The 21,710-nt window shown below is 36.8% G+C and overlaps 1 protein-coding gene across 2 annotated transcripts in view; it reads left to right on the forward strand.

The window, feature by feature from the left end:
• Positions 1-21,710, forward strand: part of LOC146003246 (trypsin iota-like) — a 97,757-nt gene that overhangs the window by 72,587 nt on the left and 3,460 nt on the right. For both annotated transcript variants that reach the window (XM_083141424.1, XM_083141423.1), the window contains exons 3-5: positions 4,291-4,450; positions 19,081-19,292; positions 20,804-21,000. In XM_083141424.1, coding sequence (XP_082997550.1) covers positions 4,291-4,450; positions 19,081-19,292; positions 20,804-21,000 — 569 coding nt within the window. The remainder of the gene's footprint in view (positions 1-4,290; positions 4,451-19,080; positions 19,293-20,803; positions 21,001-21,710) is intronic.

Here is a 21,710-nt window from a genome sequence, read left to right on the forward strand (position 1 = left end):
GAAATACTCATCACCATATTACAAGGAAGCATGCAGACATTTTCTTCTACAAGAGACTACATTTTTCCTGGAAAGCCTATAATCAACCAGCAACGTTCCAGTTTAGTGTCACAGACTATCAACGACACCTAGTGAAGGAACCAGATAAATTTCCATCACATTGTTTCCAGTTTAGAACAATTTTCCCCATCTCCCAAGTTTTACGGGTCATTTATCACACCTTTTACATTACCCAAATTAAGTCAAGACGAGAAGCAATACAAAGAAGAGGAAAAGTAGAGAGAACATATATTCTACAAGCAGCAGTTTCGGTCACAACAATAAGTACAGAATTATTGTTCAAATTGTGCTACAAGTGTTTTCCCACACATACACATGCAAGTTTATATCATGTGTATCCATGTGAATATTTACCATGCATTATGGAAAACAATACTTTTCCATAGCCCTTCTACAAATTTTCAGTTTCGTACCATACTAGCCAGTTTTACATGCATTATAGTTTACATTACATTACAAGGAGACGACAAGCGCCAGTTGTGTCAAATTATCCAACGATACCAATTAGTGCGTTAATTTTTTTTAAAGAGAAAATTTTCATTATGGATAACCAAACGAACATGCAAGAAATAGACAAGCATAACTACAGCACTTTCGAACATTTCAGAAAGCATGCTTTAGTGCCAATGTTTCATGCATATGTTTATCCCAAGCAGTAATTTTTTGTTCACTTACATGGAACATCGAAAGCGATACATTTGTTCGCAGAACATTTTCGGATATATATCAACAGAGTAGACAGTTGGTGGATACGTGCAAGATTTTGTGTACAGTTACACACGAATATGTACAAGGCTATATAAAATACAAACACTTTTTGTGTAATTAAATGAGTACATCAAGTATTTTTAATCAAACACCGGAATATGCAAGATAGCCGGTGAAAGTTCATATATTTGAAGTAGTTATGAGTGAAGTGGCTACACATTTAGCAAAATATAGTATATGTTGGTGTACCCAGGCTTTTTACAGGCAAACAGTGCGATGTGAAACAGTGTATATTGTGATAAGGTTACATCGAACACCTGTGGTTTACATGCTCATTTCCGATTGAACTTACGTCTGTACTTACTTGTGAAGACTTTACGGTTTTGTAGTTTATTTGAAGGGTCCATTTTGGGCTCCAAATTCTTAGAAACAGTGGGAGCTATGCGTTTTTTGTGTGAAGACGCTCCAGCCATTTGCCTCGCTTGGCGTCACAGAGTAGAAATCGCTTGGCGAGGCTTCACAGACTTTTGACTAAGCGCTCGCGGATGAGCAATTCTACATAATAAAATTTTACGTATGCACAAGTGTGGTACATTGCGAGTAATATCATTTTAATGACATGAACTCTTATAATTTCTAGTCATATAATGGTATATAATATTGTTTTTACATCGTATAAACATACGAACTTGTTATTATTCATTATAAGGTTTTTATATTCATTATAATGTCTATTCATTATAAGGTTTTAGGGAATGAAATTTTTTTAGGGATTAGGAAAACAAGAGAAAGTTATGTTTTGTTGGTTTTATATTTTGTTTGTTTGTTTTTCTAAGAAAATACATGGAATTGGCGAACCTGGGTCATGTCAAGCTTTGCGATTTGACTTTTAAATTTTCAACAGGGAAAATTTTTCTCCGCGCGGGAGAACGCATATATCCCTAAGATTGTATATTTATTTTTATTAAAGTCTCTCTGAACGCTTCACGTTGACCAGGGCATTCACTTGTTTTTCTCAGTTGTCTCAACCTCTGAGGCATGTTTACAATGCATTGTGTTGTGCCATGCAAACCTCCTGAGCATTCAGGAAACAGGTAATACTTCTGGTTATAGAGTCAGCAGTTTGCATGGTAGCAATTAAATAACACGATTCGGCATAGAGGAGGAGCTCGATGGCCTAGTAATATAGAGGTGAGACAAGCTGAGAGGGGACGGACTTTTGGGATTGAGTTGAGAGAGAGAAGGTGGTCAGCAAGGCAGTAGGGCAGAAGTGGAACGACGCTCTGGTCGACGAATTGGAGAAGCAGCTTACAGAGGACTTCGCTTATTTGATTCAGCTAAAGACTTCAGATAGACTGGAAATTATCCTAACACCCAGCCATGATTCAGGTTCAACGGTTCATAAAACCCAACGAGTGACCATTGTCTTTTCTGTAGTTAAGGTCCCTAGTGTGATTTTGTACCTTTCGCATTGCCAAGCGTTAACTCGTCATGCCAATGACGAGTGGTCTCATCAATAGGATGAATGATGAGTAGTCAGAAACACCCATCGATTAATTGGTTAACAGTTTAGGTATTCATAAGATCCCACGAACTTTAAGGTTCGTTACGATTTCCATGGAACTCGGCAGGTGTATCGAGGGGCCTAAAGGAAGAAATACGTGTTTTTTTGTTTCGGCTAAAAAACTGTTTTAGGGGGCAAACGCCCCTCAAATGTAAAGATGAGGACAAATTGAAGTGGGAATTCACCCCTGTATCCCCCTCTGATTTCCATGAAACTTGGCAGGTATATAGAGGGGCCCAAAGGAAGAAATGCATGTTTTTGTGTTTCAGCTAAAAAACTGTTTTAGGGAGCAACACCTCCCCCTCAAATGTCAAGATGAGGAGAAATTGAAGTGGGATCTGACCCCGAAACCACGTAAATATGGCATAGGAAGAAACAGGAGGCATAGGAGCCCTCAATATACCTGCCAAATTTCATGGAAATCGGAGGGGGCTACAGGTGTCTGATCCTCACTTCAATTTGTCCTCATTTTGACATTTGAGGGGGTTTTCCCTTCATATCAAGTAGAGTCCGTTATAGACTCTGAGATAGATTTTTTTGAGGTACAAAAAGTTTCAACCTTACCTATGTAAAATGTAACCACATTTTCTATCTTACTTACTATTTTCGTTTATTCGATATTTCTTGCATATCAATGACATTGTTGACGCATACAGCTCCTCAATCAGTTCTGCACGGCGACACAAAACTGGTATCACCGTCACTGCTTTTGCTGATGAATATTGATGTTATCCGTACATAAATAACACCATTAAGCCTTGTTTCCATGATATGACAAACTCAATATGCTGACCAAGGCAGTAATTTATTTTATTATAAAACATAAACTAAACGTAACGTTTCAACCTTCTAGCAAGGTCTTCTTCACACTCTGCACAAAGTACACATTTGTAGAAGGTTGCTAGAAGGTTGAAACGTTACGTTTAGTTTATGTTTTATAATAAAATAAATTACTGCCTTGGTCAGCATATTGAGTTTGTCTTATCCGTACGTTAACATTTATGGGCTGTGATAAAGATGTCTCAGATTTTATTTTCATTGATGGCACATTTCAATTTCGAGTAGATATTGTAGGTATTAGCCTAGTCTATTTGTTCTAAACTTTGTATTCGTATTTTGTGGAATGAAGGGCATGTGCACCTGTGCCTGGCGATAAATCTGCCAATGTGTGTGTATGTGTGTGTATACAGACACAATAATTCCTCCAGTAAAACTCGTGCTTTGGTTTAAAAATTCTAGTGTGAACTTTAGTTTTCAGTTCCTTCTGATAATTATTTCAATCTATCCATTTAAGTAAAACTACGCCTCAAATACTGTGTAACTTGCTGGTGATATTCACATTTCTGCTGTCTATGGTGTGTCGTAGTCTGAATCTTGAGCAGCCCTTATACCCTGATTAAAATAAGGTGAGACAGAACTAGAATATTAGAATCTTATTTCAAGTATTAGCCTTTACATCTGTACATACCATACAAGGATGAAAAAATTTAGTACAATTTTCCTACACCCTTCCTCCTCTCAGTCTACGTCCACATTCACACTTCTTGGGAGTTCACAAACACTATTTCATTTCAACTCTTTCACTAAACTTGCACTGTTACCAGAGTGATTCCTAAATTTTCTCAGATTTTTTTATTAGTGCCCCCCCCCCTTTCACACATGTTCGCTATCCCCACTGAGCTTCTTTGCTCTCTTTGCCCAGGCATAGTCTCTCGGTCTCTCCCTCCTAATAACGCTTGTCATTATATTCTCAATGTTAGCTTCATTTATTTCCCTGATATATTTTTGTCTTTCCTCCCCTGTTTCTTTGCACTGGAGGAGAAGACACAGAACAAGCATAGCGTCTGGTTTTCATTGCTATAAATATTTGGTTTAAGATACTTTTAAAGGGATTTCTTTTGAACTTCGAAATAAAATGATTTACTAAAGTTATGTCACTTTTTCCTACTGTTGCTCAGCCTGCAGCCACACTGCCCGGTCGAGGATCAAAGGAGGGATGAGGGCAAGCAAAGCAGACTTCCCGTGGCTGGTGGCCATAAGAGTCAACAAGGACTTCAACTGTGGAGGGAGTCTCATCAACGATAGATACGTGCTCACTGCGGGTCACTGCATATCTGAGTAAGTACACTGCAAAAATTCTTGCTTCGAGTACCTGGCAGTAGGTGTATTCACGTGTACAATTTGGAGCAAGAGTAAGTAGTAACCATAATATTTGTTTTTCCGCATATCTTAAACTGAGATTCTCTTAACAAACATGATAATAGACATGAGAAAATAACATCATTAGTGGATGTAGTGTGTGATATCACGCCGCAAATTTAGGGATTGGAACCTCCTCCATCTGATATTGGCAAAACTAACAATCTGCGTATAGAGACTGATGGCTATAGATCTGGGGACGGCGAACACTTTGGTTAACATCCAAGGGAAAGAGATAATGTTAGATAAGCCTTCCGTTGTTGCATTGTTGAATCACATTGGTACGGTGACATAGACAAGAAGCAAAAATGATGCAGAGATTCACGCTAGAGGTGCAGCCATATTTAAAAGCTGCTAGACAAATTGGATACGAGTTCGGCAGAGAACAAAACATTGTAAAGTAGCATGAAACTTTTCGAGACAATTTTGCTGCCTCTTTTCTTGAGTATAGCAAAGTCAGAAGCTCGAACAATTCTACAAAGACCTTGGCAAGCGTATATATTTTGTTTATTAACTCTACGATCACAAGTTCAATGTAAAAAACTAACATTAAACTAATTGAATTTTCTAGTTACAGGACCCACTTTTCATTATTAATATTTACTATATCAGAAGTTATCGTAAACTTTACAATATCCTACCATTAACATTTACAAAAACCGAACACAACAGTAATTTCTTTCTTGAATTAATGTCGTCAGTTTTCTGTATTGTGGCTGAATTTAGAAGTAAATATATTGTCAAAAACTGCTAGGAAAGTTAAACGCTGACAGTTAATTATACGTGTTATCTGTATTTGCCTGTAGAACAACAATGAGACAAACGAATAAAGGTTTTTAGTTTATAGTAATCTGTTGCTCATCAATACTTAAGGTTGCCGAGAGAACATCCGGTAAAGAGCAAGGTTGTATGTAGTTAATTTGGTTGCAGACCCAGATGTACCGGATGTATCATACGTAATTGAAAAGTTACAAAAATGCATTGCAATTAAAGTATTGACCTTACTTTAATGAAACCAGTCCAGAACGAACGAGGAACTCAATCAGATTTTGTTTACATCTACAAATGTTCAATGTGTGTACAGTCATGGAAAAAAGTTCTTCCCCATAAGGCTTTAATAGGAGCAAGTAATGCAGGAGGGTAGGCAACACATATTGCACCCTTCGATGATCGGGTGATTTTGCCTGTCTTAACACCGAGAAATGTGTTCCACGCGAAGGTCAACATGACAGGAAAGCAAAGAGGGTCACGTGACTATTGGTTACGTGGAGTGTTGTGCTTCTCCACGTCCCCAGTTCTTGATCCACATTGCAGAAAAAGTAGAGCTGCATGCAATATATGAAAATAGGTTGTTTTCAACTACACGCTTAATTATGATTTTCCCAATTGTAAATCTATCAGACGTGTCTCCCGAATTTAGTCGGGACAGTCTTTTACTTTGAATTCCTGTTTGTCATAGGCGTAACTTGACGGGAGCAGAAAAGGCATTTGTAACCCCCCCCCCAAAAAAATCAGGTTTCTTAAAGCTGCTAAAACAGGAATTAAATACTATGATTTGACGCGTCCAAAAAAGTATTATATTGAAAGATTTTTCCCAAATACGTAGATAGAAATTTAATACTTTGAAAGTGTCTCAGATTTGTTTATTGTCACAACTTAGTGTGGCACAGGTCTACTACAAAAGTGGAATTTTGTAACAGAAATATGAACCCACTCCTTTTATTTCGTAGCCGATTTCATCTTGAAACTGATATTAAGAATATTTGTTAATAATGTCATTGGTAAACAATAAAAAAATGTGTTAGACCCAATTCTTTAATACCTTATCATAATCTTTATCGCAAGTTGAAATTTTGTTGTAATTCCACTGTATGCAAAAAAAAAAGGTAAAGTTCTCACCTGTGCTTGGCGCTACGCCATGAAGGCGTATAGGGGGTGTGGGGGTAACGCCCCACACTTTCTTGATTCGTTCGTGAGTGGGGGTGATGTGATCAGCATCACGCCGCCCCACACTTTCTTGATTCGTTCGTGAGTTGGGATGATGTGATCAGCATCACGCCCCTGACCGCCTTTACCACCAGGGTTTCCCCCAGGTACCCATGTCATTCGACGCTGGGTGGGCGCTGGGGCCGCTTCCAACGTTAGAAAAGTTCCCGGGCTTGAACCGGCCGGGAATCGAACCCGGGACCTATAGCATGGTAGTCAGACGCGTTACCGACTGAGTCACCGGCACAGATAGACTAATCTGAAGTGCATACAGTTTAAAGTGGGATCCGAACCACTATGTGCGATCACCTGGTATCGTACCCCAGACCCCTTGATTACAAGGCCTTACCAATACGCCATCAGTGAGGCGCACACAATCTTTGTATTTTGACCATTTTAAACCTATATGTATCATATAAGAGGTTGTTTAACGTTCCTATGCCTCTATGGATTATATTTAGCCAGTATTCGAGCACATAGCGTCAGGTTTCATAGAATATAAGCTTCTCTTCCATGTTTATGGTTTCCTGTCTGCAGTAGAAAAACTGGCAGGTTCCCATAGCTTTTCTTTCAATAGTCTTCCAATGGTTGCATATCATATCACTCAAATTTGATTCATTCGTTTCGAACACAATCCTCGATGGCGCAGTGGGATCGTGGGCGCCTTGTAATTAAGGGATCCCGGGTTCGATACTCGGTGGAGGAACATAGTGGTTCGGATCCCCCTTTAAATTATAGGTCCATTCACGATTAGCCTAACAGGACATAAAGTGGACTTAAGACACCAAATCAAGCAACCAACACAATCCCGTTATTGTCCAGATTATCGAATCCAGAACCTTCGTCGCGAATAACATAAGCAGGAAGACAACGTAAAATAACCGAACAGAAACAGAACCTAAAACCTACATCGGATAGATTGGATTAAGTCGACGATACAGCACGGGTTCTGAAATGGAAAGAATACGAAAGTTGAAGGACCTCTATACGCACCCACTTTTCCTCCACTCAATGGGGAAGATATCCTTCTAGCTGAGAAGCCTTTACGTAGAAGTGCCCTGAGGGAACTTCAAGGCCACGACGATAAAGTGCAATGACGGGACCAAAACATACGGCAGATAGCTGTGTTCCTCCTTATTTCGTACGCCATTGATAACTGGAACACGTGACCTCGTCTTTGGTAGAGCAGAAGCCTGCTTGCTTGCCACCACCCTTTAGTTCAGTGACCTTCGCCCGTAGTCAGCAAGAGTGAATGACTCACCGTATACTTGTCTGTGAGGCTACACAAGAATAGATATTTCGTTAGTGGCTGTAAGTATTGTTTCATCTGCAGTTATATAAGTTACCATTTCAATAGTTTCCTTCCTAATGGTTACTTTAGTGATAAACTTGTAAATTAGTTCTCGAGAGTGAACGTTTTATCTATTTGAACGGGGGATTTTTATACAGCCTGCATGTATTATTTTTTCCTGAAACAAGAAGAAATTCGAAGACGCAAAAAGAGTTGTATAAGAGTAGTTAACAAAAGGAAAAAAGAAGAAGAAATCGAAAATGTAAATGCTGAAATAAATTATGGTAGAGATCGAGTGAATAACATTTTGTCATGGGGCCTCCTCGATGGCGTAGTGATAACGTCGTCGCCTTGTAATCAGTGGATCCCGGGTTTGATACACGGTGGATGCACATAGTGGTTAGTATCCCACTTTAAACTGAAGGTCGAGTCCAGATTAGCATATCTGTGCACCAAACCAAAACTAAGAAAGAAATTGTCACAGTGTAAGAAAATTTCATGTTCAACCACATACGAAACACAAGGGAATAATATATTGCAGTTTGGAGTTCACATCTGTAGCATCTAACCAGCACAATTATGAATCGCAACATATCGTATCAGATCCATTTTTATTATACATGTATGATAATATAAGAGAAGTAGAGGAAAGAGAAAACCAAGCGAAACACGGACGCCTTCTCCAGAATTTCAAATCTCGTTACATAAGGTTCTGGGTTGGAGTCCCGAACAGGCATGACTTTCTTGTTCTTGCCCTTTTATCTGCTTCATTTCATCATAATTCATCGTTATGGTTTACCTGCAGGGGAAGAATACTGGCAATAATTGCCAATACAAAGCCAATGACAAACAGAACAACTCGATTACGGAGGTGCCAAGAAGAAACGAGACTTGACAGTTTCTCCGTCTCTCGGTTTGTCGAATTGAAAATTGCTCTCCCGTTCTCGGTCTCGATTAGTTAAATATAGAAATCGAAAATGTATGTGAATGAATATACATGTATTTTATATATTCCGGTTTTGTAGGAGATTTCGTGAGAGATGAAATAAGTACTCTTCCATCGTATTTATTTTTATAATTTTTATTCCCTGTTCGATGATCGCGACGATAAGGACGAGTGACCATTACATGAAATTGATGACGAAATAGTCAAACACCCCCGACAAGGACGGTACTCAAACCCGGGAACTTTGGCGACGATATCGAATGTCAATCACTTAATGAGCTTGACCACCGAGCCTGCTTAATGTTGTTTCTGTCAGGTAATTCGTAATAATATCCCACATTCACTATCATTTGCTTCATAATTTATCTTATTGTTGTGATTAACCTGAATTCAAAGAATTAGTTGAAAGGCAAAAATGCAAGATTGAATGTCTCTGATGTTACTTCGTGCCGAATAATATGACGTGGTATTATGATATGAATTTATTAATCATATAATATGCCTATTCATTCCATTGATTGATCCCAATTGAGCACACAAAATATGCTATAATGTCCACTCCATGGAGGAGTGGTTAGCACAGCGCGCTACGATGCCATGGGTCCCTGGTTAGAATCTCGACTTGGGCGTGGGTGTCCTTGGTAAGTGTCCGTTCATCAATTTCATCATAGCATCACTCATCTTCATCGTCGCTATTTGCCAAAAGTGAAAGAATAGCAAATCTAAATAACAAACATCCAATCAAATCGAACATCTCTACCGATTTAATTCTATACGGTACCGAATTCCCACTTTATTACTGCATCTTAAGTCATTTTACAGCATCTCAATTGTTTTCCGATTCAAAAAACATTTGGAATGTTGTTTTGTGCAGTTGATTGTGCATTGTTTCGTTGTTTGGATTGTATAATTAACGTCGCATTAATTAGTTTTAGACCAATCGTGACGGGGGAAGCAAGAGCACAAAGAAAGCAAAAAAGACAAGGAAGAGACCACGGCTTTCTTTAAAGATAGCATCCCGTGAATACAACTCAAGTGACTGCAGAATATTATGAATAAAATTTATTTCGCTTTTTCCTTTTATTTCTGTTTCAGTTATTTTACTTCGCTTTTCTTCTACCACTCGCGTTACTCGTGTCGGTGAGGAAGAATTATAAACTCGTGAAATGGACGATGGTATTTGGGTACAAAAAATATATACACGGTTCGATTTGGTTTGGTTTGATTTGGTGCTTTTAAGTCCACTTTATGCGCAGTAAGGCTAATCGGGACTGGACCTACAGTTTAAAGTGGGATCCGAACCACTTTTGCCTCCACCGGGTATCGAACCCGGGACTCCCACGGTTCGAAACTGTCAGTACAAAATATTGTCTTATTTTTTAAAATTTACGGGCAAATATGGTTTGTCACGTAGCAATTTTCGCTTATCTCTTTCTCAAGGGGTTCCATTGCCTCTCTGATGTCGTAGTGGTAACGTCTTCGCCATGTAATGAAAGGTTTCCGAATTCAATACCAAATAGAGAGGCATTTGGTTCGGATCCCATTTTAATCTGTAGGTCCAATGCATGAACTGGACTTAAACAATTAACGTGAGGCATGTGGTCTGTGATGAGAACCATCATTTCAGCGAACCTCTTGACAATGACTCTAATATCACTCGAAAGAATAGTATTTCTTTACGAGTAGGTCTTGTCAAGAAACCAGTTCCTGAAATTTTCTTCTGGAGGCATCGTAGCACCCAGCTGTTTGTTGTGGCTGGGGCACGAGTCATGTGACTCATGCTATCAAAGCTCAATCCTTCCCGAGAACTCAGAATCACCAGGCAAACTTAAGCGAATATTTTGTTATTTGGGTTGCATAAACAACAGGCTTTAAGACGTTACGAAATTCTACGTCCCGTGGCCCAGGTATTTTTTTCTAAGACTGTACCACGGTAACACCATTAAGCCTTGTTTCCATGATATAAAAATACTCAATATGCTGACCAAGGCAGAAATTTATTTTATTATAAAACATAAACTAAACTAAACGTAACGTTTCAACTTTCTAGCAAGGTCTTCTTCAGACTCTGCACCAAGTACAAATGTAACAAGGTACAAAAATAGGACGATATATATATATACACAAACATTATAATATATATATATATATATATATATATATATATATATATATATATATATCGTGTCCCGTTTTTGTACTTTGTTACATTTGTACTTGGTGCAGAGTCTGAAGAAGACCTTGCTAGAAGGTGTACCACGGGTGATACAGCACACATCGACACGACAATCTAGATCTTGCCACACTCGCATTAACATGGGTCTGTCGACAGTGCTGCGATAGCACGCGGCATTGGTGAGACGAATATCCTGTCATTGATGTAACCCCACAAAGAGAAGACACGCTGTACGGCCAGGTGATCTTGGGGACCAAAAAATTGCGGAAAACACTGTGAGTGATATGGGTGATTCGAGTGTCGCCTAGCTGCAGGGATATGAACTTTTAGCTTAACAAAACATACAGCCACAAACTGCTTGCGTTCCTCGATCGTTCTGGACTGGTTTCATTGTAAAATGAATAATATGGTAAACATTTTACTATAGTGTGTTACACGTAGAAAGAACTTTCTGTTTTGGAGAGACCTTGAGATAAAAAAAAGTATTTCAAATTTTCAACACAAGTCATACCTACCAGCAAATATCATACATTTTCGATGATATACATAAATTTTGTTTAATCTAGAAACAGATATTTTATTGAACTTGATTGGTCAGCACTCTAAAGAATCTACTGAAGGAGAAAATGGACATATTATGTTTGGAGTTTGCTTTTTTCAGTTTGTCTATGTTCTACGATATGTTCTCGTATTTACCATTTCTTCCGCGTTCGTTATTTTATTCAAAAGGGAAGTTTCGGCAATTACAATAATTATCTTTCATTATAGCTAGTTTCCACTCTTACGGCAGACGGTCCTAGTTCTAGCAAGGAAAGTGGGGAGCGAGGATTACGTTGCAGACCAACCAAGCAACAGCAGTGGCGCCGAGAGACACGACGCGGCGGGAAGAAGTACTATGTGAACCTCGCTTTACTGGCTGCTGTGTTTCTTATAGAGCTGGATTGGTCGCTCCCCTATTCCCTTGCCAGCATTAGGATCGGCCGCCGTAACAGTAGAAAATACATTTCGCAACAACTCTCACCGACCTCGGGGAAACCAATTATTATCATTCAATGTAAAATAAAAAAAATATATATTGAACTAGTAGGTATTCCGGTAAGACGAGATAGTCTGTAATATTGGAAATAATGTAACAATGTACACAAACAATGAAGTAATTGTTATCCTAAGAAAAAATATCAGAAAATAATTAAGAATAAACGTAACAATCAAGGGATACTTTTTTCGATATTCGGAGAAGGCATTTAGTGGTTTGGATTGCATTTTAAAATATAGGAGGCCGATAATTTTTTGCTTGGGACTGGCAACACTGACGAAGCTGCGCGTGCACGGAAGCATGCTTTAGTATTCTGTGCCTGCAACAGAGGTATATTTCTCAGTGTGGAGGTACGTACGTGAGAGTAGCAGAAAGTTGAAATCGTTGCTGTAATAGAAAATTCCGCCAAATGCGAGGTGAGGTCGGTGATTAGATTTCTCAACGCAAAAGGACTGACAATGAGTGCAGTTGACATTCATCGGAAATTGTGTGCCATTTACGGATCAACAGTAATGAGTGAAGGAAAGGTAAGACAATTGTTCCGTGCTTTTCGGGAAGGACGTTCAAATGTTCGTGTTGATGAGCGGAGCAGCAGATCTAGTGTTCAGACGGACGACCTTGTGCAACGTGTTGATGAGAAAGTGCGATCCAATCGGCGTTTCACCATCACTGATCTAGGCAAGGAGTTTCCTGAAGTGTCTGATAAAACATTACCCCGAATTGTAACGGACAATCTGGGTTATCGCAAACTGTGTGCGAGGTGGGTGAAAAAATATTGACAAACACTCACAAAGATGAAAGAATGAAATCAGCACTTGATTTTTTGGCCGGCTGGGAGATTGCTGGGGATGACTTGGTTTCTCACATAGAGGCTGGAGACGAAACCTGGATATCGTACGTCACTGGTGAGTCGAAGCAGCAATCCATGCAATGGTGACACTCCGTTTCACCGAAACCGAAGAAATTCAAGCAAACAACATCACATCGCAAAATCATGGCCACCGCGTTTTGAGACCAAAAAGGTGTAATCCTCGTGGAATTCTTGGAACCTGAATGAACCATCACAGCAGATGTGTATTGCCAAACACTGTGTAATCTGCGACGTGGCATCCAAAATCGGCGAAATGGGATGTTACGGTCTGGAATTCTACTTATTCATGACAATTCCCGCCCACACACAGCTGACCGTACTGTTACGACAATTCAAAAATTCCGATGGGAACATTTTAATCACCCACCATATAGTCCCGATCTTGCCCCAAGTGATTACTTTCTGTTCCTTCATCTCAAAAAATGGCTTGCTTCGCAAAGCTTCGATGATAGTGAAGTTCTCAAGCCATCAGTTCACGACTGGCTGAGATCCCAGGCGGCAGATTTCTACGCAGAGGGTCTACGTAAACTTGTTCCAAGGTACCAAAAGTGCTTGGAGCGTCATGGTGACTAGGTAGAAATACAGTCAGGGTATGCACTTGTGTAGCATCAAAATAAAAATTTTCTCGCTTGATTTTTTCTCTGTAATAACCAATCGGCCCTTTTTTTACATACCCTCGTAGGTTCAGTCCTCATTGGCCCATTTGTGACCTTTAAGCAAAATTCAAAATAATACTCCTATCATGTTGCTTTACACCACTGAATACCTCTGCTAATCTGTTAAATACATGCCAAAAAAAAGTATAGTATGTATAGACACGAATGTTTATGTTTCCTTGTATTGTAGAAGAATAAACTTATGCTGAAAACACTCGCAATATTCTTACTTAATCAAAACAAATCAATAATAATTTGTATAATTTCTGGAAATTAAATCAATGTAATCATAAATTAGATAGATATTATTTCCCACCTCGAAATGTATTTTTCTTTCTTGATTAATAGTTTTAAAAAATAGGCACCTGGAATGTTCTGAGCCTTTACCGGCCTGGGGCATTTCAGTGTACAGTTAATGAGATAGTTAAGTATAAATTAGATGTAGTAGCTGTCCAGGAAGTTAGGTGGCCAGGAGAAGGGAATTGTAAAACTAAAAATTATACTTTTTTCTATGGTGGTACTGAAAATCATAATTTTGGAACAGGCTTTTTCATAAATAATAGAATTATCTCGGCTCTTAAAACAGTAGAATTTATTAATGATAGGATATCGTATGCAGTTTTACAGGGTAGGTGGTGTAAAATTATTTTAGTAAACATACATGCACCAACGGAAGATAAAGATGATAATACTAAAGATGATTTTTATACAGAGTTAGAACAGGTCTTTGATAAATTTTCTCAGTATGATATGAAAATTCTGTTAGGTGACTGTAATGCACAGATTGGCAAAGAAGAGACATTTAAACCCACGATTGGTAAAGAAAGTCTTCATGAATTAAGTAATGATAATGGTATAAGATTGATTACTTTTGCAACCTCAAAGAATTTAATTGTGAAAAGTACCACATTTAAACATAAAGATATCCATAAATATACCTGGTCTTCTCCAGATGGTAAAACTCATAATCAGATAGATCATATTCTCATTGATAAGAGAAGGCATACTAGTATAATTGACGTTCGTACACATAGAGGTGCTGACTGTGGCAGTGACCATTATTTAGTAATTGCTAAATTAAGAGATAGACTCTCAGTGATAAATCATAAGCAACAAAATCTAAAAGTTATAAAATTTGATACAGGAAAGTTTGCAGATGAAAGAATTAAGAAAGATTACCAAATTAAACTGTTAAATAGATTTGAGGTTTTGCAGGATTTAAATGATGATGAAAATATAAATGAAACAGACGTAAATAAGAATTGGGAGCACATACGTAATACAATAGAATCAGCAGCTAAAGAAACTATAGGATACCATAAACCGAGAAAAAGTAAGCCATGGTTTGATAATGAATGTTATAATCTAATAGAAATAAGAAATCAGGCTAGACTTGGGTGGTTAAATAACTCGGCTGATACAAATCTAAGCAATTATAATACAATAAAGCGAGAAGTTAACCGCACGTTTAGAAGTAAAAAAAGAGATTACTTGAAAAGCAAAATTAACGAAATTGAAACAAACAGCAAAAATAAAAATATCAGAGATTTATATAAAGGTGTAAATGAATTTAGAAAGGGGTGGCAACCTAAAGTAAACTTGATAAAAGATAAAGACGGTGATTTTCTAGCTGACCCAAGCGATATTCTAAATAGATGGAAGAACTACTTTAATGACCTTTTAAATGTCCATGTAGGAGATAAATCAGAAGTAAATGAAGTACACACAGCAGAACCTTTAGTTCCAGAACCTAACTTGACTGAAGTTAAAGATGCTATTAAAAGGCTTAAGAATAACAAAGCACCTGGGATTGATTTAATACCAGCTGAGTTAATTAAATATGGTGGAAATTCATTAATATGTCAAATTCATAAATTAATTTGTTTAATATGGAATAAAGAAGAAATCCCTCAACAGTGGAAAGAATCCATAATTGTTCCTGTGTTTAAAAAAGGTTATAAAATGAACTGCAATAATTACCGTGGAATTTCTCTACTCTCAACAACATACAAAATATTGTCTACCATTCTTTTATCAAGACTAACCCCATATGCTAATGAAATTATAGGTGATTATCAATGTGGATTTAAACGTAACAGATCAACTACAGATCAAATTTTTCACATCAGACAGACACTTGAAAAAAAGTGGGAATATAATCAAAATGTCCATCAGCTATTCATTGATTTCAAAAAAGCATATGATTCGGTCAAAAGAGATAAATTATATAATATATTAGTAGAGTTTGGAATACCTAAGAAGCTTGTTAGTATGATAAAAATATGCACCAATGAAACAGAAAGTAAAATTCGTGTGGGTAATAATATGTCTGACAAATTTATAATTCATGATGGGTTAAAACAAGGAGATGCATTATCTCCATTGCTCTTAAATTTTGCCTTAGAATATGCTGTAAGGAAGGTAAAAGAAACTAAAGAAGGACTAAAATTAAATGGTGTGACTCAGTTGTTAGCATATGCAGATGATGTAGACTTACTGGGGGATGATATAAATACGATTAAGAATAATGCTAAAATATTTTTCAAAACTGCTAAAGAGATAGGTTTGGAAGTTAACAAAGAGAAAACTAAATATATGCTTACAGGCCGAAACTAAGTGTTAGGTAATAATCAAAATCTAATTATTGATAACAACTCGTTTGAACGAGTTTCCAAATTCAAATACTTAGGAGTAATATTAACAAATGAAAATGATATTAAAGAGGAAATAAAAAGTAGGCTTAATTCAGGAAATGCATGTTACTTCTCTCTTCATAAACTTTTGTCTTCTCGTTTAATATCTAAGAAACTAAAAGTTAAAATATACAAAACAGTAATTTTGCCTGTAGTATTATATGGGTGTGAAACTTGGTCCCTTACATTAAAAGAGGAACATAAATTGAGAGTATTTGAAAATAAGATCCTTAGGAAAATATTTGGACCTAAAAGGGATGAGGAGACAGGTGAGTGGAGAAGGTTACATAATTTAGAAGTACATAATTTGTATTCATGTCCAGATATTATTAGAATAATTAAATCAAGAAGACTTAGGTGGGCAGGCCATGTGGCACGAATGGGAGAGGAAAGAGTAGTTTGCAGGATTCTTGTTGGGAAACCTGATGGTAAGAGACCTGTAGGAAGGCCAAGACGAAGATGGAGGGACAACGTTGAGATGGACCTAAGGGAAATCGGTAGGGATGGAAAAGAGTATATAGATCTTGCTCAAGATAGGGACAGATGGAAGGCCTGTGTTGCTGCGCCATGAACCTTCGGGTTTGAGAAGGCTAGAGAGTTAGTTAGTTAGTTAGTTAGTTGATTAATAGTTTGATTGTGTATTAATTACACTTACAAGATATCACTTGTTTTTTCCTTGTGCTTGACGTAACGTGGGAACAAATCTTGAAATTCCACATACGAGAAGTGTGTAATGCTCTGCGTAATTGAAGATTCATGAATGAAAAGTTCACTCTGTGTTAATTCTTCGTAACGAACATTGAAATCGAAGTTAAAATTTGACAAATTTTGCTACGCATGATTACCTTGCTTTGTATTTGATACTAAAAATTGTGAATGTTTGGCGCGTTTTTGGGAACGCGTATCACAGGATTTACAAATTAATTGACCACAGACAGAAGAGAAATGCACACTGCCTGATCCGTCGTTCACTCTACTTTATAAAAAATGCACACTTTTGGTGTTTCTAAGGTAACACAGTTATCTGATACGAAATGTAGGTCCACGCTTTTGAATTTGAAGCATGCATTTCTACATGCCTGTTACCTTACCTACAATATGTTAAAGGACAGTGTTCCAATATGCACATACAAAGAACAACGAACACAGACAATCGAAACAACTGTGAGAAACAGGCAAGTAGCAAATAGTTCATATACATACCTAATGTTAATTGAAAAAAGTAATATTTTCACTGCACCTGATACATTTTTATTGACTCTGCATAAAATTGATGTTCCTGGATTATAAACATATTGACAATGAATTATACGAAGAATGATGGACGTTTAAAATCTTTTGAAAAACGCTGTTCCTCTTTTGGGTCTGGGGATAATAAGCACACACAAATAAATATTGTGCTCTTGCCTGTCTGATGTGTTATTCCAATTTGCAGAATTATATTTTATAACCTATTCGATTTCAATGTATTTTAGATATTGAATAAGATTACTGTGCGTGTATTATATTGAAATGTTAGTAAATTATATCATTTAAGGCTTATGTGAAAGAAAAGTTCTTATATGGGTGTAATATTATTGGTTAATCTGTTACATTTAAACAGTTCTGCATTCAAAATGTATTCAAAAGATCTATACTATAACTGTACAAAATATTTTTTGTAGGACTACATGTCCTGACATTCATTCTTTGGCATAGCTTGCTCGGAAGCTAATATATAGTAATTGCTTTTAAGACGTAAATTCAGTGGCGTGCCCAGGGAGGGCCTTTAACCCCCCCTCACCCACGTTTTGGCCCAATATTACAGAAAAATACGTCAAAGGCAGGAAAAATGGCAAAATGAGAGCTGACTACTACCCCTTTTCAAAAATCCAGAGCAAGTCACTGCGTTATTTTTAATAGTCATATATTGAAAGAAAGAAATTAAACGCTCTTTTATGAGACAAAAGAAAATCTAGTAATAACATTAGTAATGTATTTTTCCTCAGCTAAGATATTATTCTTTTTAGAAATGAAAGGTTTTAATTTCACAATATTATTTTTTTCAGGATTCAATAAATATTCATCATTTTAATTGCGCTGTACTAGGCATCACACAAATTATTCATAAACAGCTGTAGGCCATGTAATTATTTCTACCAGTTTTCACTAAAATATACATTTTTTCGAATTGATTGAATCATACCATGTTTCATGAATATATTATTTTATGCGATACAATTGAAGTGACGAAGATGATTAGAATCAGCAAAATACAATTTTAAAAAACTAAAAAGTCGCTACGGTAATCGATTTTACAACCTTCAGATTGTAAAGCAAAAAAGATACCACTTGGATAATTTTCCACAAGTCGTGCCTGTTATAATGATACATTAGTTTCTATTGTTTTTTTAGGTTTCCAACTAGCAATCAAAATACACTGATTTAACAACTTATACTCGGTTTCAGCAGTTACGAAAATTGCCTTTGTACGTTATTTTGTTGAACGTGTGACAATAATTGTGTAAACCAATCGTTCAAATTATTAATGCTGCACGTCTGTAATGATAAAGCATGGCCTTGGATTACACATTAGATAACTTGAATTTCTAACTGAAAATCAACAATTTCAACCACGTAAAAGTGAAAAACTCTTCAAGATTTTTAGTAATTACGAACCGTAAATGAACTGGCATATCGATATATAACCATTTCAAGATTTCACGTCGTGCACTGTTTTTATATGTGAATAATGCAAGGCTTTTGTGTAAACTTTCGGTGGTTCCATTCACACGTTCCCACGATTCGTCATCAAATCACATCAATTTTGAGTAAACACGCTTACGACCCAATTTATATAATTCTAAAAACCTTTCAAGATACCATTGAAATTATTATATTTTTCATATTTGCAGCTACGACAATGATTATCTGGATGTTGTGATTGGAGCTACGAATGAGTTGGAGCTTGGATCTGAAGTCACTATACGACCGGTTGTTGAGAGGAAACTTTTCGAGAACTACTTGCCCGAGAAGGCTCATGATAGGCACGACATTGCCCTCCTGCGAATTGAACCCCCTCTGGATATAGAACGTATCCACACTACAATATGTCTGCCACCTCGTGGTGCGTACTTTTACGAATTGTTGGCCTAAATTCTAATTCAAGATCAAGCTAAAATTTTGAAAAGCGACAAAAAATAACAGGAATAGAAATAAGTAGATACTTGATCTAATAAGATACAAACATACGAAGATGCAATATAATTTGTTACGTAAACAATAACACGTCGATTATTTTTTAAGTCTTGCATTTGAACAATTAATGGTAAACAATATGTAAGTAGATCATGCTATATAGTATGTAATTCATCACGTTGCTAATGTGATACGATAGATTTAACAATGTTAATCTCAACTAATCTGCATAAGCCTTTGAATAAATGTATTTCTGACTTACATTTCTCAACCGAATGTTGATGTAAGTTTAAACTAACTGCAGTTACTCTTACGGTTACAAAGAGACATACTTGAAGTATTCCGGCCTGGGCATGGATGTTTCGAAAGAACGTATCATTATATCATGCTCGTTTAACGATATGGAAGTTCTCAAGCCTTTCGAAACCTGGTAGGCCAAAGTAAGAACACTTGTTTAATTAGTAATTGAAACGTCAAATGGTACATATTTTCGCTAATATTAAAACATCCCAATTTTCTAGCATTTCTTATATCCTCAAATACTAATATGAATTTAACATTTCATGTTTCATGCTGTCTGTCATTTGATTTATCTCTCGCTGAATTCTCCCTGTTTTTGAATTTTTCAATCTTTCCAAGTCCTTCTAACTTGGTCTTCTCTCTCCTTGTATTTTTCGTATTTCATATTTGTGCTTTTTTATAATTTTTTACACAAAGCATTTTCAAGTGGATATTATTTGTTACTGTAATGTCTATTGTAATATACATCAGAGTTAATATTGAAGGAACGTTCTTGCAATTGTTTTAATTAGGATAAATTTTTGCATGTTTAATGTAAGCCGTTAAGCACATGCCTATAACTGTATGTAGATATATAAATACCAAAATTATGGCTTCCAATGTAACCCCGCTACAGATGTTAAATTAATAATAATAATAATAATAATAATAATAATGAGTACCAAACTCTGCTGGAATGAAAAACTGAAGGTACGGTTTAACAAATATTTTTCCAATATACTAGTGCATTATTTTTCATACGTAAGCATTTTAAAGATATGGCATGATATTATTATATATTCGCCGTTCACATAAATTAAAATAAATATACTGAAGGAAAAGAGCTGTATGAGTAATATTTTTGTACTGTTTCTTTTCAGTAGTAGTTAGTGTCATAAAGTGAATTAACTTTCACAGTTGAACCTGTTTCGGAAGAAAAGATGCAAAGCAACAAACTTTGATTTTTAGATTATAAAAACGAAACGTCTTATTAAGAATTGCATCATGCATGTTTATCGGAAACAGTAATAAAATACCCTAGTTGTTGTTTTGGGGTTGCCACACTCTCTGGAGATCAATAAATACGTATTTATCTGTAACTACATAATATTGTCACTTTTAGTCACACGTGCGAACTCTATATTTAATCTCATTTTGCAGATCGAATGCTGGACGGTCACATGACTGAGGTCGCCGGGTGGGGAATAGCGGACGACGGGCAATTCAGTCACGACCTGCTCAAGGGGAAGGTGAGGACCATGGACAGGTCCAATTGCCTTCGGAACTCAGGGTATTCCCCCAATGAAATTGATCCGGACCACTTCTGCGCTGCTGACGTCAGGGTTGACGCTTGCACGGTAAACAAAATCTCACCATGGACTATTATATTAATGGCTAATAAAAATAAACTACTATTTTTGTCATTGTGTCCTAAAATTAAAATGAATATATACAAAGCAAGAGACAAACGCGACTTACTCTACATAAATATTAGGAATAACGATATTCAATTTGCGGGGATATTTCCCTATCTACTTTACTTGGCCCTTTCTGTAGTTCTACTTCACCTGACTGCTCTACTCCATGAACATAAGCTGAAAGTTTCTTTTATCTGGTATGTTCGAAATAATTTAAGATTCTGTGTTATTTTTCTACTCTAATGAGTGTATCTGGGCTGTAGCCTACTACATTTTGATCCATTAACTTTATTATTCATTTCTCGTGAAGGAGAAAACTGCGTTTTGAGCTAGCCTGGGGAGAGCAACTTTTTAAATTATCGTTTATTTTCCACAAAGATCATCCAAAATTTTGAGATACTTGGTTTACTTTAGATGTTAACAGAAAAATATTCCCATATACAAATTTCGAATCTTCATCATGCGAGAAACACTGACTTTTTACGATAGATTGTTCCATACATTTTTTTCATTATTTGTACACATTGCAGAATGTCTGTCAGTGCAGGTAGAAATCTCGCAACTCGATGAGACGGATATTACTCAGGCGAATGTCTGGTTGCTGTTGGAGTGAGCTATACTCTGTCTTGGGGATCTCTGGAGCAATCAAA

The sequence above is a fragment of the Lepisma saccharinum genome, chromosome 20 (assembly GCF_977018435.1).
Source record: "Lepisma saccharinum chromosome 20, izLepSacc3.1, whole genome shotgun sequence".
Classification (NCBI taxonomy): Eukaryota; Metazoa; Arthropoda; class Insecta; order Zygentoma; family Lepismatidae; genus Lepisma; species Lepisma saccharinum.